Below are 24808 nucleotides of genomic sequence, written 5' to 3' on the forward strand. Positions count from 1 at the left end.
AGGCTACCCTTCAGTCTCCACACTCATCAATAAGCCTTTGGTCCTCATGACCCAGTGGGTCACCATGGTTCATCAGTTCTTCCTTGGACCACTTTTGGTGGGTAATAACTAATTCTTTCATCACAATTTTGGCCACTGTCAAAGCTTGAACTTGCCCACAATTTGGGCCCTTTTTAAATAACTCAGACCCTTGCGTTTGCCCATTTTTCTTGAATCCAACACATCGGGGAACATTTATCAAAACTAGTGTAAAGGAAATCCGGCTTAGTTGCCCATAGGAACCAATCAGATTCCACCTTTCATATTCCAAATGAGGCCTGAAAAATGAAAGGTGGAATCTGATTGGATGCTAAGCCAGTTTTCCTTTACACCAGTTTTGTTAAAACTCCTCCCTGTTATGGCTGATGAGTGTAAACGCTCAGTAAGGGTAGTCTTAGTTTTCTGAGTGAGCTAATGGTCCAATAGCTCCACTTAGAGGAAGGCATGAACATGGCACATGTCTACTGATAATAGTGATCCTACGGATGAGGTACAAGTTGAAAGTACATATAACTATTTTATGAATATATTAAATAAGGTAATTTAGAATGGAAGACCTTATCAGCTCACCTGACATGTATATGTTTTTGTAAACCCAGAATGCCCCGAAAGAGTTAAAAAAAAGAAAAAAGAAAACCCCTTTGAGTTTTATGCACACACGCTTGGTTTTTTTACCCATGATCAACAGCTTGTGTTAATACAGCTTTAAAGAGATATACCCTCCTAGGACATCGATAAGATATGCTATAAATGTCCAGTAGGTGAGGATCCTACTTTTGGGACCTGCTTCTCTCTGAAGAACAGATGACAGCTTCTAGCAGTGAATGGAGGGGTGATGTAACGGTCGCGTACACACACACACGGGGGAGGGAAGTGACCACTGCGCTCCACCCTTACCCCTGGCCCTGCCTACTTGCCTCGCGGGTCCTAATGACAGGGGACAACTGGACGGCAATCCCTAACTTGGAATAAGTGCAGGGATGACAGACAGACAAACAACAGGACGTGAACGGACCGAGTCAATACCAGGAAAGCTACAAAGTACAAATGGAGCAAGCAGAGAATTGTCAGGAGAAGCCGGGGTCATAAATACCAGGAGAGACGTGAAGTACCAAAGGAGTCAGCAGAGGAACGTCAGGAGGAGGCCGGGGTCAGAATACCAGGATAGCAGCAAAGTACACAAGGAGCAGGCAGAGGATCGTCAGGAATTCAGCAGGAGGTAAGTACGCCAGGAAAGACCAAATCACAGGTGGAACCTAAATTAACAGGCAACCTGTGGCCAGCAGACTGGCTGTATTTATAGTGGGGAGTGAGGGTCATGTGACGTGGCCAGCGTCACATGACCAACAGACCAACCAGTCGAGCACCGAGTGATCAGCTCGGCGCTCAAGGCAGACTAGAAGCAGGGAGCCACCCAGCTAGTAAAGCCGCCCTGGGAATGAGGTCAAACACAGATCCTCATTCCCAAAGCTAAGCAACAGGTCTGTGGGCAATGGGGGACCGAATGCACCCTCGGAACCCCGTTACAGGTGACTACGTGTGCGCAGTGTGCTCTCTGTTCACGGCGAGGCCCTGTTCTTGTGATAAGAGCAGGTTCTAGATGTGAACACGCACCTATTGGATATTTATGCCTTAAAGGGGTTGTCTCATCACAGACAATTGGGGCATATCACTAGGATATACCCCATTGTCTGATAGGTGTGGGTCCCACCGCTGAGACCCACACCTATATCGAGAACGTAGCCCAGAAAGTGGTGGAGAGCCACTGCGCATGTGCAGCCGCCCTCCATTTATTTTCTATGGGGCCGCTGAAAATAGCCGATCGCTGGCTCGGCTATTTCCGTCGGTGGGCGCTCATGCGCGGTGCGCTCCCATTTACTTCTATGGGGAGAGAGCAGTCCTCCAGCCACCAACTTGTGGGGCTCCGTTCCCGATATAGGTGCGGGTCCCAGCTGTGGGACCTGCAACTATAAGACAATGGGGTATATCCTAGCGATATGCCCCCATTGTCTAAGATGATACAACCCCTTCAGTACTGAGCCACTTTTTACCTTAAATCCCAGGCTGATTTGTGGAAATCTGACACGTGTCACTTTATGTGGTAATAAGGCTACATGCACACGACCGTATGTGTTTTGCGGTCCGCAAATTGCGGATCCGCAAAAAAAAAGGATGACGTTCCGTATGGCATCCGTTTTTTTTTTTGCAGATCCATTGTAATAATGCCTATCCTTGTCCGCAAACTAGAAAAAAATAGGACATGCACTATTTTTTTTTGCGGAGCAACGGAACGGACATACTGATGCGGACAGCACACGGTGTGCTGTCCGCGTTTTTTTGCGGACCCATTGAAATGAATGGGTCCGCATCCTATCCGCAAAAAAAAGGGAAACAAAATACGGTCGTGTGCATGAGGCCTAACTCTGGAAATCTTTTACGTATCCATGGCATTCTGAGACTGTTTCTTGTGACACATTGTACTTCATGTTAGTGATAAATTTGAGTCGATATGTTTTACCTTTATTTATTAAAAAAAAATCTTAAATTTACCAAAAATTGTGCAATTTGCAACGTTTGCAATTTTTCAAAATGAATGAATTTCTCTGCTTTTAAGGCAGATAGTGATATCTCATAAAATAGTTACCGTATTACTTTACATTTCCCATATGTATACTTTATGATTGCATAATTTTGTAAATGTCATTTAATTTTTTTCAGGACGTTAGAATTATTAGAATTTTAGAATCAATTATTAAACATTTTTTAAGGACCAGTTCAGTAAAAAAAATAAAAATTGGGAAGCTTGCATAGTAGAAACCATCCATAAATGATCCCATTTTGGAAACTACTCCCCTCAAATGATTCAAAACTGATTTTACAAACTTTGTTAGCCCTTTAAGTGTTCCACAAGAATTAAAGGAAATTTTATATTTTTATACAATTTTTTCTGTAACACATCAAGGGTTAACAGTAGTGATGAGCGAGCATGCTCGGCCGGGTACCGGTTCGGCTCGAGCATCGCTATGCTCGGCAGGTGGCGGTACTCGGCCGAATACCACGTGTGCTCGTCGTATTGCTCGAGTCTCCTCCCCGCACGTTTGGCGCCTCTTAAGCAGCCAATCAACGTTCAGGTAAGTAAATCCCTTCAGTGTAATGCCATAGCCATGTTAGCTATTAGCCTTACATTGATTGGCTGGCCGGAACACGTGATACCAATTTATATAGGAGCCGATGTCCCGCGCTCGGATCATTCAGCGCCAGGGAGAGCAGACAGTAGGCAGGGACAGATAGCGTTTTGCTGGAAATTCACAGATTTAACTCCCAAAAAACCAAACAGTCCTCTTAAGGACTACAGTGTGTGTTTGACAGCAGTGCAGCACCATTTATTTATAATTTTTTTTTTACCATGGGTTCAATTCAGCAGACAGATAGTGCAGGGTTGGAAAATCGCTTTTTCTAAGTACCCATAAGCTTTTTTTTTTTTTTTTTATATTTTTTATTTTAAATAATTCTTTATTACTTTTCAACAGACAGACATCACATCCAGAGTGTATACCTCTGAACATAAAACAGCACAATGAGTGCAAAAAGAGCAATTAAAAAAATTACATAGGGGTATTAGGCATACAAGAATAAGATTCAGCCAATACAAGCAGCCAAAGTACATTAGCATAATCAAGTAATCTTTTCATGTAACTAAGATGAGCTAGAAGACTGGAGTAACAGGCGGCCCAACGTCCCCCTCAGTTGACCATCTAAGTACCACTCAGTGAGTGTGAAAGGTTTCATAATTTGCTGTATTTCTTCATCAGACATACAGTTAATAATAAATGGCTTCCATTTTTGAAACAAACTCTTAGCTTGTCGTTCTTTCACATCTAGGGTATTCAATCTTTCCATATGAAATACATTTTTTAATTGTTCTATTATGAACTGCAACCCCTGTGCATCTCCCTGAAGCCATTTTTGTAAGATACTTCGTTTTACTACCATACATATAGTATGAAAAAAGCGGGGTAGACCTCCTCGGCCAACCTCACCATCCTCATAATGAAATAAATACAATTGGGGGATCAACGTAAACTCCCTTATCCAGAACCTCCGGACCAAATCCCCCACCTCTTCCCACAATCGCCTGCTATACGGGCATGTCCAAATACCATGAAATAAGTCGGTGTATCCCGTACCACACTTCGGACAGTTTGTTATTCGGTCTGGTTTAGCTGGATGTTGGGGGATATTAAAACCCTATATGGCCCTATACATAAATCTTGGAGTGGCTTGGGTTGGACGGCACTCCTCTAGTGTCGTTTTGGTACGGTGCTCAATGGTAATTTGAGGTAATATAGTGAAGGAAAACCACCGCACTCGTTTTTAGTAGTTTTGAAAAATTATATTTTCATTTCATAATATTTCATATCATATTCATTTCATCATTTATCAGCATTCAGGAATATAATTTGCACAGACTGGCCAACGTTTCGGTCCTAGTATGGGACCTTGATCACGGCCTTAGTCTTGGTTGCATGTTGCCTGTGTAGGATGCGCATCCTACACAGGCAACATGCAACCAAGACTAAGGCCGTGATCAAGGTCCCATACTAGGACCGAAACGTTGGCCAGTCTGTGCAAATTATATTCCTGAATGCTGATAAATGATGAAATGAATATGATATGAAATATTATGAAATGAAAATATAATTTCTCAAAACTACTAAAAACGAGTGCCGTGGTTTTCCTTCACTATACATAAATCTGACCTGAGTGTCTCTCCACGACTTATTAATGACATGTCTCCTGACGGTTTCCCACCCTTTCAATATCTTTTGTTCGATGTCAATATCATTTATCTGCTCAGCCCATTTCCCAAAACTCTTACTCCTATCACTTATCCCATCCTCTCTCCTCATGTCAGTGTAGATCATAGAAATCGAGACCCTCCCACCCCCTAAATCCAGGATTTTATCCAAAATATTCCTGCAAACCTCCTTTTGTGCCAACACCAGCTGACTCATCACGGCCTCCTTTATCTGGGACCATTGGATAGTCTGAAAGGACGATAAAGAAAACTTTTCAATCAATTCCCCTCCCGTCAGACATCTAGGATCCGTGTCATGAAGTAGGTGTTTTACCTGCAAAATCCCCTTTTGTCTCCATTCCTCAAACAATCTATTCGTTCTACCCTGCGCAAATTCGGGATTGTTCCACAAAGGAATGTGTTTGGAGATCCTATAAGATAGCTAGTATTTTTTCCGGAGAATTTTCCACGTAGCTATCGTATCTTTGAACAGCATAGACTGCTTGATCCACACAGGAATCACCTGCAACCTCGCATGTAACAACGCCACCGGAGACCAGGGAGCACAGAATTCCCGCTCTAATGCCAGTGCTGAATAATAGCTAGATCCATTAATCCAGTCACATACATGCCTTGCCATGCAGGCCAAATTATATCCCCTAATATCGGGAAAGGCTATCCCTCCTTGTTCAATCTCCTTCATTAAAGAACGTACTGGTATCCTTGGCCTCTTCCCATGCCACAAGAAGGTCTTGAACGCTTTGGTTATTTTAGAAACATCCTTGTGCTTCAACAATATGGGGATAGTCTGCATAGGATAGAGCAATTTAGAAACTGACATCATCTTAATAAGATGGTTGCGCCCCATTAATGTCAGCGGAAGATCATGCCATCTTTGCAGCTCCCTAACTATTTTAGCTATTAAGGGGTCATAGTTAAGTCTATATACGGATTCAAGAGTAACCCCTTCTTTTATACCTAAGTAAGTTATGTGAGAGCGAGCTATTGGTATATCACCCAGTCCACTCCCCGTCTCCCACTGCCCCACACCCCTCAAGAAGAGGAACTCGCTCTTGGACCTATTAATTTTAAGTCCAGAAAGAGAGCCAAAACCCTCCAATGCCTTAATGACCTTACCTATGTCCCTCGAAGGGTTGGCCATAAACAGTAAAATGTCGTCGGCGAATAGAGCCGCACGCAACTGCTTCCTCCCCACCTGCATACCCTCAAATAGCTCCTCCGAGTCTAACCATCGTGACAGTGGCTCTATCGCCAAGTCAAACAAGAGAGGAGACAGGGGGCAGCCCTGCCTAGTTCCCCTTTGCAACAAAAAAGAGTCGGACAGGTAACCTCCTGTACAGACCCTTGCCCTCGGACTTAGATATAGACCATCTAGAAACGTTTGAAACGTCCCCTTGATGCCCACAGAGTCCAGGGTAAGACCCAGCCATTTCCAGTTAATACTATCAAAGGCCTTTTCGGCATCTAAAGTGAGAATGGCTGGGTCCTGCCCCTGGTACTCCGGCGTCCCCGCCACTGAAAGGGCCAACAGTACCTTCCGTAAATTTGTAACTGCAGCCCGACCTTTAATGAAACCCACTTGCACTGGGGAAATCTGAGCGGGAAGAACAGCTGCCAACCTATTGGCTAACAATTTTGACAATATTTTAAGGTCATTTTAGTACAGTGAACTCATTGTCATGTTCAAGAAACCAATTTGAAATGATTCGAGCTTTGTGACATGGTGCATTATCCTGCTGGAAGTAGCCATCAGAGGATGGGTACATGGTGGTCATGAAGGGATGGACATGGTCAGAAACAATGCTCAGGTAGCCCGTGGCATTTACACGATGCCCAATTGGCACTAAGGGGCCTAAAGTGTGCCCAGAAAACATCCCCCACACATTACACCACCACCACAACCAGCCCTGCACAGTGGTAACAAGGCATGATGGATACATGTTCTCATTCTGTTTACGCCAAATTCGGACTCTACCATTTGAATGTCTCAACAGAAATCGAGACTCATCAGACCAGGCAACATTTTTCCAGTCTTCAACAGTCCAATTTTGGTGAGTTCGTGCAATTGTAGCCTCTTTTTCCTATTTGTAGTGGAGATGAGTGGTACCCGGTGGGGTCTTCTGCTGTTGTAGCCCATCCGCCTCAAGGTTGTGCGTGTTGTGGCTTCACAAATGCTTTGCTGCATACCTCGGTTGTAACGAGTGGTTATTTCAGTCAACGTTGCTCTTCTATCAGCTTGAATCAGTCGGCCCATTCTCCTCTGACCTCTAGCATCCACAAGGCATTTTTGCCACAGGACTGCCGCATACTGGATGTTTTTCCCTTTTCACACCATTCTTTGTAAACCCTAGAAATGGTTGTGCGTGAAAATCCCAGTAACTGAGCAGATTGTGAAATACTCAGACCGGCCCGTCTGGCACCAACAACCATGCCACGCTCAAAATTGCTTAAATCACCTTTCTTTCCCATTCTGACATTCAGTTTGGAGTTCAGCAGATTGTCTTGACCAGGACCACCCCCCTAAATGCATTGAAGCAACTGCCATGTGATTGGTTGACTAGATAATTGCATTAATGAGAAATAGAACAGGTGTTCCTAATAATTCTTTAGGTGAGTGTATATTGTATAGACTATAGTCCCCAAAGGGACCTGAGATGTTGAGATTTACCATCCTCCCCACGTCATCCACCTCCTCCGAATGAACCACATGTGATAAGTGACAACCTATCAAAATTAAAACCCCCGCTTTCCTTTCTATAGCCGCGGAACCATATACCACCCCCACCCACAGCTTCCTCATCCTATGGAAGTCTGCTGTCGACAGATGGGTCTCCTATAACAGCGCTATGTCTGTTTTCAGTCTGCGCAAAATGCCTGAGGACCTTCATGCGCTTATTGGGAGATCTCAACCCTTTCACGTTCCACGACACTATCTTCATAAATTCGTTGTTAGTAAGAGACCCATATGCCGACAGAAACCCCTCCCACCATCTGTCAAGGCTTGAAAACCATCAATTGAAGCACTGCCTCCCAGCCCGACAATACTCCAGAGAACATTAACAATTGGCTGCTCATACATTACCCCCCAAACATAAAGAAACCAGTGACATTGAAACCGTAACCAATAAAAATAATAAAAGTAGAAAGCTGTTAGCTAGGACCACAATTAGCTCAAGAACTTCCTTTTTTCTAGGATTGGACGCAGCACACCGCCGCCATTTAGATGCTAGATGCTATACTCCCCAGGAACTATTAAATGTCCCTACAATCTTTCCTGAAGAAAAAAAAAAACTTAGTTAGAAAGATAGGTCCAAATTACAGTGATGTAACATAAAGATGAAGTCACAGTCCTCCCATCTTCCTTGCAGATTTGGCCCCAAAAGGTTTCTTAGACTTTGACATCCTCTGAGGCAGAGAAGAGGAATCCTGGGACACCCGGTGCCATCCAGGGCTCCCAGCCCGCATACTTGTAGCCTGACGATCAGCATCCAATTCAGCGGACTCCTGCCTGTGGTCTGCTTGATTCTGCATATATTCCTCCGCCTCTTTTGGATCCGTGAATTGCTTGGAGCCACCATTAGGGAGCTGCACTCACAGTATAGCAGGGTAAGCCAGTTGAAATCTAGTCCCATTTTTATAGAGGCTAGTGCACACAGCGCCAAAAGCTCTCAGTTTTCGCGCCACTTCCGCCGAATAATCAGCGAAAAGAAGGACCTTAGTCCCTTTCAAGATCAATGGATCTCTCCTCGCTCGGTAAGCCCGGCCCCACTCTATGGGCTCTTTCCACCTTCCTTCTTCCACCCTGGAGACCCAGAGCCTGCGGCAGTTCAACCTCAAATACATGGCGAAGTTCAGTCATTGATACTGATTCTGGTACACCTACCAGGCGTAGATTACTGCGTCTAGACCTATTTTCAAGGTCCTCCACACGATCATTAAGTTTTTCTGCCAACTGATATAGATCTTGCATTTTTTGTGCAGTATCCGCAGCCTCCTACTCAATGCATGCCGCCTGTTGCTCTACCTCGGACACCCTGTGATCCTGTAGTTCCACCTCCTCTTGCAGTTTGTTGAGTGCCGCGTGCAGGGTAGATGATAGAGAGGCTATAATATCGGGGGCTAGCTGTTTTGCCACTTCAGTGGCCAGCAATTTGATGTTGATCGCCTTACCAGTGGCTTCAAAGAGATCCACCTGCGTATCATTGACCGGGGTCCCCTGCTCTTCTGACAGGTTGCGCCACGGTGAGGAGGGAGGGAGCGGCGCCATTTTGGGACAAACCTCGTCTGTACTCACGGAGTCTATTGCCGACTGGGGAGTAGATTTCTGCCCACTTCTCAGCAGATAACGCTCCATGCAGTTGTCAGAGCGTCTCCCAGGTATCGGGGATCCTCCAGCTGTCCGTGGAGAAGCAGGATTAGCGGGTATGTTCGGCGGTGGAGCGGAGCACAAGTCCCCAGTGTCTCTACATGCCCGCGCCGGAACCGGAAGTCACCCAAAAGCTTTTAAAAGACAGAAAGATTTGATATTAGTGAGATCTACAGTAGGCCATCAGAAAGGAGTGTGTTTAACAGACATTATAAAAAGGGGCTTATTCACTAGAGTGTGCCTGCTAGTGAGACGCCATCAGAAAGCAGTATGTTTAGCAGACATTATAAAAAGGGGCTTATTCACTAGAGTGTGTCTGCAAGTGAGATCTACAGTACACCATCAGAAAGCAGTGTGTTTAGCAGACATTATAAAAAGGGGCTTATTCACTAGAGTGTATCTGCAAGTGAGATCTACAGTACGCCATCAGAAAGCAGTGTGTTTAGCAGACATTATAAAAAGCGGCTTATTCACTAGAGTGTATCTGCAAGTGAGATCTACAGGATGCCATCAGAAAACAGTGTGTTTAGCAGACATTATAAAAAGGGGCTTATTCACTAGAGTGTGCCTGCAAGTGAGATCTACAGTACGCCATCAGAAAACAGTGTGTTTAGCAGACATTATAAAAAGGGGCTTATTCACTAGAGTGTGCCTGCAAGTGAGATCTACAGTACGCCATCAGAAAGCAGTGTGTTTAGCAGACATTATAAAAAGGGGCTTATTCACTAGAGTGTGCCTGCAAGTGAGATCTACAGTACGCCAGCAGAAAACAGTGTGTTTAGCAGACATTATAAAAAGGGGCTTATTCACTAGAGTGTGTCTGCAAGTGAGATCTACAGTACGCCATCAGAAAGCAGTGTGTTTAGCAGACATTATAAAAAGGGGCTTATTCACTAGAGTGTGCCTGCAAGTGAGATCTACAGGACGCCATCAGAAAACAGTGTGTTTAGCAGACATTATAAAAAGGGACTTATTCACTAGAGTGTGCCTGCAAGTGAGATCTACAGTACGCCATCAGAAAGCAGTGTGTTTAGCGGACATTATAAAAAGGGGCTTATTCACTATAGTGTGCCTGCAAGTGAGATCTACAGTACGCCATCAGAAAACAGTGTGTTTAGCAGACATTATAAAAAGGGGCTTATTCACTAGAGCAGGGGTCCTCAAACTACGGCCCGCGGGCCACATTCGGCCCGCCGAGGAATCTGATCCGGCCCGCCGGGTCTGTTTAACAGTTAACCTTTAAGCATGCTCAGGGCCTGCGCACCTCTGCTCTCCTCCTCCTGCGCCCTGGCTCCCTCCCTCCGATGTCAGCTCTGCTCCGGCGGTACGTGACTGCTCACTGACGTCACTCGCCTGCTCCTCTCAGGCGACGCAGGTGACGCTGGCGCGTGACCTACAGTGAGCGAGTTAGCGCCGCCGCCGCCCGCCCGCCCGCTGTCTGCTGTCTGATGCGGGGGACATGAAAATGGCGGCCACTTGTCTGTGGGGGACATGAAAATGGTGGCCACTGTGACAGTGGAACAAAAAAAAAAACGGGCAGTTAGCTGAGTTGGCATGCTCTCATTTCATACTCAAAGAGACTTGGATAACAAAATGCCAGTCTGCCTGTCAACAGGTCAGTCAGAGTGACACTTGGATAATGAAATATCAGGGTGCCAGTCTGCATTTCAATAGGTCAGAATCTGACCTATTGAAATGCAGACTTGCAGCCTGATATTTCATTATCCAAGTCTCTTTGGGAAACAATTGAGAGCATGCCAATCCAGCCAACTGCCAGTTTTCTTTCCATGGGGCAACTATGATAATAAAATAGCATCCTACTTATATACGCATTTCCTTTTAGGCCCGTTATATAGGGAGAACCCCGTCCGTTATATAGGGAGAACCCCGTCAGGGACTGATCTTGTCTTCATAGAAAAGACTGCAAGAGGTAAGTGTCCACGTGGGGGAACAGAGGCCTGTAAGTGGGGGTTCTGGTTTGGAATGGCTATATAAGCAGGAAGATCCTATTTTAGTGTCATGGTTGTCCAATGGAAAGGATCTTCCTGCTTATATAGCTATTCCAAACCAGAACGTCAACTGAAGTGTAAAATAGATTATTGATTAAAGGGGTCTCCTTGATAGAAATACTAAGATTTGATAAGCGTTTCCTTTTCAGTGTTCGGATTTAGAACGTATCAATTTGGCCCGTTATATAGGGAGATATAACAGAACCCCATCAGGGACTGAGCTGGTCTGCATAGAAAAGCCTGCAAGAGGTAACTGTCCACACTGCCCCCATTGTCCTATAGGTGCAGGTCCCACCGCTGGGACCCACACTGATATAGAGAACAGAGCCCCGAAAGTGAAGGAGGGCGCACTGCGCATAAGCAGCCGCCGTCCATTCATTTCTATGGGGCTGCCGAAAATAGCCGAGCGCTGGCTCGGCTATTTCCGCCAGCCTCATAGAAATGAATGGGAGCATGCGCAGTACACTCCCATTTACTTTTGGGGCTCCGTTCTCTATATAGGTGCGGGTCCCAGCAGTGGGACCTGCACCTAACGATATTCCCCTATTGTCCAAGATGGGAATACCCCTTTAAAAAATATAGTCCGGCCCTCCAATGGTCTGAGAGACAGTGAATTGGCCCCCGATTTAAAAAGTTTGAGGACCCCTGCACTAGAGTGTGTCTGCAAGTGAGATCTTCAGTACGCCATCAGAAAGCAGCGTGTTTAGCAGACATTATAAAAAGGGGCTTATTCACTAGAGTGTGCCTGTTAGTGAGATATACACCGCGCCATCAGATAAAAAAAAATTCGGTGGAAATTAACCTAATTTGTGCCACATCTGTGTGTGCGTTCAATCCGCAACCGTTATATTCAGTACTCGAGCAGAGAATTATTTATATTTTGGGCAAATTTAACTAGTTTTGGACACATCTGTGTGTGCGTTTAGGCCGCAACCGTATATACAGTATTCCAGCAGAGAATTATTAGTGTTTGGTACACATTTAACTACTTTTGTACTTTTGGGCACATCTGTGTGTGCGTTTAGGCCACAACCATATATACAGTATTCCAGCAGAGAATTATTTGTATTTGGGACACATTTACCTACTTTTGGGCACACCTGTGTGTGTGTTCAATCCACAAATGTTATATACAGTATTCCAGCAGAGAATAAATTTTATGTAGGAAAAATGTAACTAGTTTTAGGCACATCTATGTGTGCGTTCAATCCACAAAGTTTTTTTGTCAGTCTGTAAAAGTGACGTACAACATGGTTCCCAGCAGCGACATTGGAGTCCAAGATGCATCCAGACATGGTCCCCCTGCTGTTCCTGATCGATTTCAGAGGTGTTTCCATCACTTTCAGACCTTTTCCTATGAACCAGGCACTCTCCCCTCATCTGAGCAGGGGGTGCCTGGTTGTCTCCCATTATATTCCATTATACTCGGGCGCTCGTCCGAGCGCACGAATATCGCTATGTGTTCGGACCGAGTACCCGAACACTTTGGTGCTCGCTCATCACTAGTTAACAGCAAAATAAATCTCAATATTTATTACCCCGATTCTGCAGTTTACAGATACACCCCATATGTGGTTGTAAACTGCTGTATGGGCACTCGGCAGGGTGCAGAAAGAAAGGAGCAACAGATGGATTTTTGGAAGGATAACTGGGATAATTTTAAGTTGCCATGTAACATTTGAAGATCTCCTGATGCACCCATACAATAGAAACTCCCAAAAAGTGACCCCCATTTTGGAAACCATGGGTTAAGGTGACAGTTTTATTGGTGCTGTTTTGGAGTACATATGATTTTTGATAGCTCAAAATTTAGCTTTTTATGAGGCAAGGTAACAAGTTGTTACGGATGCGACGATACCAAATATGTGTATTTTTATTTTTTGTTTCAGTTTTACATAATAAACCATTTACCATTTAAAAAAAAATAATCACGTTCTTTTTTAGAGCAGGCCGTTACGGAGCGATACCAAATATGTCTATTTTTTATTTCAGTTTTTTACAATAAAGCCATGTTATTTTTATTTTTCGGACAAGATTGTCTTTTTTGGAAGATGAGGTGACGGTTTGATTAGTACTATTTTGGGGTACATACAGTGCCTTGCAAAAGTATTCACCCCCTTGACCTTTTCAGCATTTTGTTACTGTCACGAACCGGCAGGACAGGTAGTGAATCCTCTGCACCAGAGAGGCGATGGCGCGGGTTGTACTAGAGGACCGGTTATAAGCAGTTACTGGTCTTCACCAGAGCCCGCCGCAAAGCGGGATGGATTTGCCACGGCGGTAACTACCAGGTCGTGTCCCCTAGTAACAACTCGACCTCTCTGGCAACTGATAAGGCGTGGTACACAGGGAGAAGGCAAGAGCGTAGTCGGACGAAGCAGCGGTCAGGGCAGGCGGCAAAGGTTCAAAGGCGAGTGGACGGTAGCAACGGGTACGGCAACAGGTAAGGCAAACTAACATCATAGGGAACGCTTTCTCTGAGGCACAAGGCACAAAGACCCGGCAGAAGGCTGTGGGAGGAGAAGGTATAAATGGGCAGTGCACAGGTGCAGCCTAATTAAGTCAGCACTGCCTCTCACAACCTTAACCCTTAATAACCCCTTTGGACCAGGCACCAATCACTGGTGCACTGGTCCTTTGAATCTAAGAGTCCCGGCGCGCGCGCGCCCTAGAGAGCGAGGGACGCACACGCCGAGACGCTGGAGTGCTGCCTGGGGACATACGCTGTGAGCGCTCCGAGACCAGCAGGGGACCCGGAGCGCTCAGCGTAAACAGTACCCCCCCCCCTTTGGTCTCCCTCCCTTTTTGGTACCGAAGAACTTGCGGATGAGACTGCGGTCCAGGATGTTCTCCTCCGGCTCCCATGACCTCTCCTCAGGACCGCAGCCCTCCCAGTCGACCAAAAAAAAATCTTTTCCCCCGGGATATCTTGGTCGCCAAGATCTCCTTGACAGAGAATATATCGGAGGTACCGGCGACAGGGGTGGGAGAAACAAGCTTGGGAGAAAAACGGTTAAAGATAGCAGGTTTAAGAAGGGAGACATGGAAGGAGTTATGGATTCGGAGGGAGGGAGGAAGATGGAGCTGATAAGAAACTTGATTGATACGACTCTTGAAACGAGGGCCCAACTTGTAACTTGGGACCCTAAATCGAATGTACCTAGAGGAGAGCCACACCTTGTCACCTGGGCGAAATTCCGGTGGAGATCTGCGTCTCTTGTCAGCTTGAACCTTCATACGGGCGGAAGCCCCTGAGGAGAGCAGCGTGGGTTTCTCGCCAGATGGAGGAAAAATCCTGTACAAGACTGTCAACGGCAGGTACAGAAGAAGGAGTGAAGGACTGCGGCAGCGGTGGAAGAGGATGACGGCCAAAAACTACAAAGAAAGGAGACTTGTTAGAGGCAGAGGATTGTTTGTAGTTGTAGGAGAACTCCGCCCAGGGAAGTAGATCAGCCCAGTCGTCATGGCGAGAGGATACAAAGTGACGCAGATAGTCACCCAAAATCTGGTTCACCCGTTCTACTTGGCCGTTAGATTGAGGGTGGTACGAAGAAGAAAAGTCCAATTTGATCCCGAGCTGGGCACATAGAGCCCTCCAGAATTTGGAGACGAATTGTACCCCACGATCCGAGACAATATGTTTGGGAAGGCCATGGAGACGGAAGATGTGTTGGAAAAATTGTTTGGCCAACATGGGTGCAGAGGGTAGACTGGGCAGGGGTACAAAGTGAGCCATCTTGAAGAAGCGATCCACCACGACCCAAATAACGGACTTGCCATGGGAGGAGGGAAGATCAGTAATAAAGTCCATGGCGATGTGAGACCAGGAACTTCAGGAACAGGTAGAGGCAAGAGGAGACCCGCTGGTCTCTGGCGAGGCGATTTATCCCGGGCGCAAATCATACAGGCCTGGACGAAGTCCGAGACATCTTTCTCCAGAGAAGGCCACCATACCTTTGGGAGATTAGTTGGAGAGACTTTAGCACCCCTGGATGACCGGCAAAAGGGGAGGCGTGGCCCCACTTGAGAATTCGCAGCCGCTGACGTGGAGGTACGTAGGATTTGCCAGGAGGAAGAAGGCGCAGGTCCACAGGAGCAACTGTAATAAGGCGTTCTGGAGGGATAATATATCGAGGTGTTAACTCGTCGCCCACCACATCAGAGGAGCGAGACAGAGCATCTGCCCTAATGTTCTTACAAGCCGGATGGAAATGGATCTCAAAGTTAAAGCGGGCGAAGAACAGAGACCAACGAGCCTGACGGGGATTTAATCTCTGAGCAGACTGGAGATAAGCCAGGTTCTTGTGGTCTGTGAAGATGTACACAGGATGTGTGGCGCCCTCGAGTAAATGTCTCCATTCCTCCAGTGCCAATTTAATAGCCAGCAGTTCCCTGTCCCCAATGGAGTAATTTCTCTCTGCGGAAGAGAATGTTTTTGAAAAGAAGCCACAAGTTGAAGCCTTGCCCCGGGAAGACTTCTGGGTGAGGACGGCTCCGGCGCCACCGAGGAGGCATCCACTTCAAGAGAGAAGGGCTTGGTGGAATCTGGTCTAGAGAGAACGGGTGCAGAGGCAAAGGCGGATTTCAGGGACTGGAAGGCTTCCTCGGCTTGGGAAGGCCAGGATTTGGGGTTAGCTCCTTTTCTAGTGAGGGCCACGATAGGAGCTACAAGAGTAGAATAGTGAGGGATGAATTGCCTGTAGTAATTCGCAAAGCCCAGAAATCTTTGTATGGCTCGGAGACCAGAGGGACGTGGCCAATCCAGAACCGCCGAGAGTTTGGCTGGGTCCATTTGAAGTCCTTGGCCTGAGATAATGTATCCCAGGAAAGGCAGGGAGGTCTGTTCAAATAGACATTTTTCAAGTTTAGCGTATAGGCGATTTCTCCTGAGACGAGTAAGAACTTGTTGCACATGGACCCGGTGTTGATCCAAATTGGAGGAAAAGATGAGGATATCATCCAGGTATACGACCACGCAGGTGTAAAGTAAATCCCTAAAAGGTCATTGACGAATTCCTGGAAGACAGCAGGTGCGTTGCAGAGGCCGAAGGACATCACTAAATACTCAAAATGGCCGTCCCTTGTGTTAAAGGCGGTCTTCCATTCGTCTCCCTCACGGATACGGATCAGATTATAGGCCCCTCGGAGGTCCAATTTAGTGAAGATCTTAGCCCCTCGGAGACGATCAAATAGCTCAGAGATTAGAGGCAGAGGGTAACGGTTCTTGATGGTAATTTTATTAAGACCTCTGTAGTCAATGCAGGGGCGGAGGGAGCCGTCTTTTTTTGTCACGAAGAAAAAACCGGCCCCAGCAGGAGAAGAAGATTTTCTTATGAATCCTCTCTGTAGGTTCTCACGTATATAGTCGGACATGGCAAGAGTCTCAGGAGGTGAGAGAGGATTAATTCTGCCCCGAGGTGGAGTAGAACCGAGTATCAGGTCGGTCGGGCAATCATAGGATCGGTGAGGAGGAAGAACCTCAGCTTGTTTCTTGCAGAAGACATCCGTGAAGGAATGGTATGGCTTGGGCAGCCCAGAAGGCGGAGAAACTTGCGGGTTCTGTTTGACCATAGCAGGCTTGAGACAGCGGTCCGAACAGGAGAGCCCCAACGCAGGATCTCACAGTGGACCAATTCAGGACAGGACTATGACGTTGAAGCCACGGCAGACCCAGGAGGAGTTCGGAGGAACAGAAGGGAAGGACAAAAAACTCTAAAGTCTCGGTATGAAATATTCCGATGTCCATCTGTAGAGGCTGGGTACGGAACTGCACAGTGGCTGAGAGTCTCTCACCGTTAACAGTAGAGATGAAAAACGGCTTGGGTAGACGGATTACTGGAATACGGTACTTGTCAACCAAGGAGGCGTGAATGAAGTTGCCAGCTGAACCGGAATCCAAGAAGGCGGCTGCGGAGAAAGAGGACTTGGAAGAGATGATCAACTGCACGGGTATGATGAGACGTGGAGAGGAAGAATCCACACCTAGCAACGCCTCTCCCACGCTTACTAGGTGCGAGTGTTTCCCGAACGCGGTGGACGGAGAGGACAATCTCTAAGGAAGTGCTCGGTACTGGCACAGTACAGACACAGGTTCTCGTTTCTGCGGCGGCTTCGTTCTTGCGGAGTCAAGCGTGACCGATCCACCTGCATGGCTTCCACGGCGGAAAACCCAGTAAACTGAGAATAAAGGCTACCTTGGCTCGCTCAGAAGGAACCTGGTCGGACAGAAGCTCGAGGTGGAGAGAGCACTGCGACAAGAACCCACGGCACTGCTTAGGATCTCCGTCATATTTGTCTGGTAGGGACAAACGGATTCTGGAACCGGTGGTAACTGCAGGCGGAGGTGATGCAGCAGGAGCAGACGGAGGAGCTGGCTGTTGCAGAGAAGGCAGGAGCTGCTGCAACATAGCGGTCAACTGGGCCAGCTGTTGACCCTGCTGGGCCACAATGGTGGTGAGGTCCTCCAGGCTTGGCAGGGGAACATCAGTGGGATTCATGGCCGGATCTTACTGTCACAAACCGGCAGGACAGGTAGTGAATCCTCTGCACCAGAGAGGCGATGGCGCGGGTTGTACTAGAGGACCGGTTATAAGCAGTTACTGGTCTTCACCAGAGCCCGCCGCAAAGCGGGATGGATTTGCCACGGCGGTAACTACCAGGTCGTGTCCCTAGTAACAACTCGACCTCTCTGGCAACTGATAAGGCGTGGTACACAGGGAGAAGGCAAGAGCGTAGTCGGACGAAGCAGCGGTCAGGGCAGGCGGCAAAGGTTCAAAGGCGAGTGGACGGTAGCAACGGGTACGGCAACAGGTAAGGCAAACTAACATCATAGGGAACGCTTTCTCTGAGGCACAAGGCACAAAGATCCGGCAGAAGGCTGTGGGAGGAGAAGGTATAAATGGGCAGTGCACAGGTGCAGCCTAATTAAGTCAGCACTGCCTCTCACAACCTTAACCCTTAATAACCCCTTTGGACCAGGCACCAATCACTGGTGCACTGGTCCTTTGACTCTAAGAGTCCGGCGCGCGCGCGCCCTAGAGAGCGAGGACGCACACGCCGAGACGCTGGAGTGCTGCCTGGGGACATACGCTGTGAGCGCTCCGAGACCAGCAGGGGACCCGGAGCGCTCAGCGTAACAGTTACATTATAGCCTTAAGTTCAATGCTTTGTTAATCTGAATTTCATGTGACGAATCAGAGCACAATAGTCTAAGTTGGTGAAGTGAAATGAGAAAAATATATAAATTAAACTACTGTTCAGAAATAGAAAACAGAAAGTTGGCATGTGCGTATGTATTCACCCCCTTTGTTAGAAAGCCCATAAAAAGCTCTGGTGCAACCAATTACCTTCAGAAGTCACATAATTTGTGAAATGATGTCCACCTGTGTGCAATCTAAGTGTCACATGATCCGTCATTACATAAACACACCTTTTTTGAAAGGCCCCAGAGGCTGCAACACCTAAGCAAGAGGCATCACTAACCAAACACTGCCATGAAGACCAAGCAACTCTCCAAACAAGTAAGGGACAATATTGTTGAGAAGTACAAGTCACGGTTGGGTTATAAAAAAATATCCAAATCTTTGATGATCCCCAGGAGCACCATCAAATCTATCATAACCAAATGCAAAGAACATGGCACAACAGCAAACCTGCCAAGAGATGGCCGCCCACCAAAACTTACAGTATTGACTTTAGGGGGGTGAATAGTTATGCACATTGACTTTTTCAGTTATTTTGTCCTATTTGTTGTTTGCTTCACAATAAATAAAATAAAACATCTTCAAAGTTGTAGGCATGTTCTGTAAATTAAATTATGCAAACCCTCAAACAATCCATGTTAATTCCAGGTTGTGAGGCACCAAAATACGAAAAAAATCAAGGGGGGTGAATACTTTTGCAAGGCACTGTATGACTTTTTGATTGCTTGGTATTGCACTTGTTGTGAGGCAAAGTGGCCCAAAAAAGGCTGTTTTGGCTTATTTTTATTTTTTTTAACGGAGTTAACCTGACAGTATGGATTATGTGATATTTTTATAGAGTGGTTACAGACACAGTGATACCTAATATGTCTTTTTTCCTTTTTTTTCTATTCTTTACAATGTATGTTATAATATAGCAAAAAGGGCATTTTTCTAACATTATGAAAACGCATTTTTTTAATTTATTTTTTACTTTTTTTGTAAGGTACTTAAACTTTTGGGGGTCTAATTCCCCTCTACAATACATTACAATACTTTGTGTATTGTAATACACACTGTGAAAGGCATCGGGCTGCCATACCAGCCATCGGGTCCCCGTTACCGCAGCACAAGGACCCAACGGGGTGAGAGAGGGCGCCTGTACTCTCAGCAAACACCGTATATGCCGTGATCCGCGTTGACCGTGGCACACAAGGGATTAATATGCCAGCATTGTTGTATTTACCAATGCTAGCGTATACAGCAGGGGCTCGGCTCCCCTGCCACTGATCGAGCGGGCACAGCTCCTGCACCCGTCCGATCGGAGTGCCAGACATATATGCGCTGGTATCCCAGGGGTTAATTGTTCTGTATTTCAGAGATGAAGATTTAGATCTGATTTCAGTTAATTATTAATTGTTTCCTAAAGGCTAAGCACTGCATAAATGCTTGACATTTCATTCTTGACAAATAAAAACACTACCACAAAAAAAAACGTATTCTAATACACTTGCACATGTTGTTGCTAAATATACTGAATGGTGATCAGAAAAAAAGAGCCATAGAAACATGACAAGTGCCAGGTATGTCCAAAAAGCGGTGTAACACCTTATACAGTCCCACTGTTTTATTTGAATGAGAAAATGCCAACACAGGGCAGATAATAAAAGGTTTTGCTCATGACCGGTGGTGAAATGAGGGGTCTGCACTTCTTATCGGTCACATAGCAGTTCAGATCCTTAATAGGAACACTGTAGCAGCCAGTCCCCTGATGCCATTAGATTATATTTGAGACATATCTATAAATAAGAATGAGCTTGTACGATCAAGATCTGTCAGGAGACCCGTGTCTCCAGGGTGTCACTGAATGAAAGCCAATGGCATCCTAATTGTAGGATAAGAGAATGGAGGGGGAAGACAATCTATATCATGTCACAGGTCTGCTCTAGATGTTATGTCTGATGTACACTTGTCCATGTTGGTACATTGGCCACTTTGTAGCATAATCAAGAGCAATGCAATTAAGTAGCAGGTATTTAACAATTCTGGATGGAGACACTTAAAGGGGTTTTACAGGATTTTATTACTGATGACCTATCCTCAGGATAGGTCATAAGTATCTGATCGGTGGGGGTTTGATACCTGGGGACCCCCGTCGATCAGCTGTTTGAGAAGGCAGCGGCACTCCTGTGAGCGTCCTGGCCTTCTCACAGCTTTTCCGATGCCAGTGACAACACGGTCACATGGCCTAGGAGCAGCTCAGCCCCACTGAAGTAAATAGGGTGAGCGTATTAACCAAGCACAGACGCCATACAATGTACAACACTGTGCTTGGTAAACATGTAGAAGGCCGTGACGCTCACAGGAGTGCTGGTGCCTCCTCAAACAGCATCGGCGGAGGTCCTAGGTGTCAGACCCCCACCGATCAGATACTGATGACCTATCCTAAGGATAGAAAAAAACAATGCAACAGCACTCTGCAAACCAAAATAAAGTACAATAATGCCATAGTAATAGAAAATATTCTGGTGCTAATGCTACGCTTATTTTGTAAATTAGAGATTCTTGGCAAATACATTTTGTACAAAATTATTTGGGCCCGTCTGCCACACGTCAAGGCGATCTCTGTAAGACGGGAACCTAAAACTAAATGCTACCTGTTATGTGCCATAATGGCCACCGTAAAATTCAGGGAGTGCAGGTTCCACATGCATGCTGGGTCCACTCTGCTTTTTTATCATTTTTGGTGTCAAAATGGCCTCCATTAAATTTAGGGGATGCAGGTACCAACATGCATGCTGAGCACCAAAAATGATAAAAGCAGAGTGGACCCAGCATGCATGTGGAACCTGCACTCCCTGAATTTTATGGTGGCCGTTATGGCATATAACAGGTAGCATTTAGTGTTAGGTTCCCGTCTTACAGAGATCGCCTTGACGTGTGGCAGACAGGCCGCAATAATTTTGTACAAAATGTATTTGCCAAGAATCTCAAATTTACAAAATAAGCGTAGCATTAGCACCAGAATATTTTCTATTACTATAGCATTATTGTACTTTATTTGATTTGCAGAGTGCTGTTGCATTGTCTTTTTTCTTTGTGTTTCTAGCCATGGCAGCGTGCACCTGCGCATGGGATGTGCTGACTAACCCCCTTTTTCTATCCTAAGGATAGGTCATTCAGTAGTAAAATCCCGGAAAAACCCCCTTTAAAAAAGACATTAAAGGGAACCTGTCACCGGGATTTTGTGTATAGAGCTGAGGAAGTGGGTTGCTAGATGGCCGCTAGCACATCCGCAATACCCAGTCCCCATAGCTCTGTGTGCTTTAATTGTGTAAAATAACGATTTGATCCATATGCAAATTAACCTGAGGTGAGTCCTGTCCCTGGACTCATCTCCAGGTTAATTTGCATATGGATCAAATCGTTTTTTTTTTTACACAATAAAAGCAAATTATTTTATTTTATTGTGCAGCTGTGATCTGACAGGTGGAACGCATATGCGTTCCACCTGCCGATCATGTGACCTCCACACTTCCGGTTCCGGTCATGGATTGTTTGATATGCCCTCCACACTGCTCAGAACACTCTGCTGCACAGGTGAATGTAATTTTGCCCTATTTATCATCCTATATAAAGTGATACCCCAACACACAGCTCCTTACCCCTGAGGAAGCCGGATTGTTTCGGCGATACGCGTTGGGCGTTCTCTCACTCTTCCAGGTCCACTGCACCAGCAGGTTTATGTAGGTTTGACTCTCCAATTTAGACCTCATCATGGTCTGTTTGCATTTCTAGTGGTCTCACCTCATTTCATATTTGCTATATGTTTTGTATTGGATTTTTATATGCTGGTTTATAATGTATATGCCCATTCTGTGGCAACCCAGTGGACCTGCATGTGTCGGTTACATATATTATATTGCATACCGCACTTTGTTCTAATTGTATACAATTTTTAATGTGTATCTGTTGGTGTGTCTAATAAACTTTATATATATTTTTATATTGACTTATTGTCGGATGTGCAATATATGGGGTGGTTCTTGTGACTCTCCTCTTGGGTCCGGTGATATTGTTCCCTTAAAGTATTTCAGCACAGCATCAAATCTGTATGACAAAGTATTCTTGAATAAGAATAACAAGATTAATAATCTATGCAATACTAAGTTAGATTTCATACTTGCCAACTTTTGAGAATGGGCGATTCCAAAGAGGGGCAACATTTTCCCTTTTATAGAGCACACTGCTGAGAATGAAAACATTCGGGGACCAGTGGGAAGCATAGAACCAGAGAGTCCCAGAACTGAAAATGGCTGCTGCGTGGGGGCTCTCCCAGATGCCTCTACACAGGTACAAGGCTGTGGCTGTTTGGACATGCTCCCTCTGGGTGGTTTTGCACCTATTGGACATTAATTACATATCCTATAGATATGCCATAAATGTCCAGATGGGACTGGCCCTTTAATGTACATAGTTTTCCACATTCTTAGTACTTGGCCTCAGGATTAAACTGTCAGGGAATAAAGAGCGGACTTATTGTTCACAGCCCCCAATCTGTTACATTGTACTCAGGATAGGTCATTGATATCAGATTGGTGAGGGTCTGACAGATGGCACCCCAACCGATCACCTGTTTGAAGAGGATACAGCGCACACATAAGCGCTGCGGACCCTTCAAATGTTTTACATGCCATCAAGATTAAAGTGAATGGGCACGAGCAGCTGTAATTACACATCACCGCCTCTACAATCTAGGACGGCGTGCAAGTAAACATTGAAGAGGGCGCAGCGCTAACATGACCCTTCAAACAGCTAATCGGCAGGGGTGCTGACCCCCAGCAATCTGATATGATGACCTATCCAGTGCACAAACCCTTTATTGCTTCATTTTCAAAACAGCGCTGAAGTTTAAAGGGGTTGTGCTAGGTTATTAAGTCATAGCTGATCGCTGGAGGTCCAACTTCTGGGACTCTCACACATCACAAGAATGGGGGTCCCGTTCCCTGCTCTGATGGAGTGGCAGGTTGTGCATGCGCATTGCCGCTCCATTCATTCTCTATGGGAGCGCCAGAGATAGCTGAGTACAGTGCTATCCCCTTTCATTGGTTGCAGTAGAGAACAGAAACCACTGAGATTTGTTCGAGTGGGTTTTCTTATCACTCTGACAAGGTTTGACAGTAATAAAATTCTGAACATAAAGTACACATTTGTGACACAAAATTTATTGCACAATAAAATTTTGTGATAATTAAAAACCATATAATTTTCAAAAATTACTTACATTCACACAATCATTTTAATTTCTATGGCGCCAGATATGAATTATTATTACAGTTAAGAAACGTCATCTTTGTCAAATTCCCAAAGTGAGTGATAAATATGGGAGGAGAGAGGTAAAGGAGTAATGGGTTTAACATCCATACATGCACATAACAGCGGCGAACCTTCTCAACTTGTAGACCCAAGCCATTCCATTGGAGTGCAAATCAATGTCTCAACTCTTCCATACAATACATTACATGTAGGTCACACATATGATAAAGGATATTATCTGTACACAGGCACTTGACTTGTATTTACATATACATTCCCATGTCACACAATTTCAATGTTGGTCACACTTTGATACTGAAGACGTTTTTGTGGAAGGAGAGTAGTACAAAACTGGAGTGTAAGTAGTTCATTTTCGATAAGTCTCTGAAAACGCCCCCGCTGGGCTGCCACTTTTAGTGGCATGAAAATGTGAAGTGCTGTTGTCGTTTCATAATCCTTTGGTTTTAAAGGTCAGATGTTCAAAGCAGAAGCGTGACCGCTAGCAGATTCCCACATATTAGATTCCAGTGGCTTGGACATGCCACACATGTACACATCCATGACCCTGCTTGTGCTGGATGTTCTCTTCATGACATAATAGCTATAAAGTGAAACCACCTAACCACAGCCAGAACACTCAGCCCCTCTCACGACCCTTGTGCTGTGGAAACATATTCCTTGTCTTCTGCTGAGATTCTGACACATCCACGTACTTCGTATTGAGGTAGTCTTTTAAGCAGCCATTCCTTTTCTACACTTTACTTCTTTCTTGGCTCACTTCGGTTTGCATTCTTCTTCTGGGAAATATCTTTCTTTTAAGTGCAATTAACTAAGGAGCAGAGAAATGACTCAGTTACTGTAAGCCTCCAACTAAGTTGCTTGATGACATGTTGGGTAAAATGAAACCAACCATCTTATAAGTGGAGATTGAAAGCAACTAAGTGAATAGAGAAGACAACATGACATCGATACCACAGTAAAGAAATTTTTTTTTTTCAGTTTTATTCTTTAATGCACAACCAGTACCCATTTAACATGGCTGTGCAGTGTCAGGGTATTGATGACCTGTCCTGAGGAT

General features: G+C 45.5%; 1 protein-coding gene and 1 long non-coding RNA gene across 2 annotated transcripts in view; both read right to left on the reverse strand.

Annotated features, from left to right (window-relative positions):
- Nucleotides 1-2079: 2079 nt before the first annotated feature.
- LOC120979094 lies at nucleotides 2080-22135 on the reverse strand. Its single transcript, XR_005774238.1, has 3 exons — nucleotides 22003-22135; nucleotides 8756-8760; nucleotides 2080-2090 (listed from the first exon to the last, which is right to left on the reverse strand). It is a non-coding gene; the product is annotated as an uncharacterized LOC120979094 (long non-coding RNA).
- A 1490-nt stretch (nucleotides 22136-23625) lies between these two features.
- The window catches only part of GNPTAB (N-acetylglucosamine-1-phosphate transferase subunits alpha and beta), an 89184-nt gene continuing 88001 nt past the window's right edge, over nucleotides 23626-24808 (reverse strand). Inside the window, exon 21 of the mRNA XM_040407648.1 lies at nucleotides 23626-24559. Coding sequence (XP_040263582.1) covers nucleotides 24482-24559 — 78 coding nt within the window. The 3' untranslated portion in view covers nucleotides 23626-24481. The remainder of the gene's footprint in view (nucleotides 24560-24808) is intronic.

This window comes from Bufo bufo, chromosome 1 (genome assembly GCF_905171765.1).
Source record: "Bufo bufo chromosome 1, aBufBuf1.1, whole genome shotgun sequence".
NCBI classification, from domain to species: Eukaryota; Metazoa; Chordata; class Amphibia; order Anura; family Bufonidae; genus Bufo; species Bufo bufo.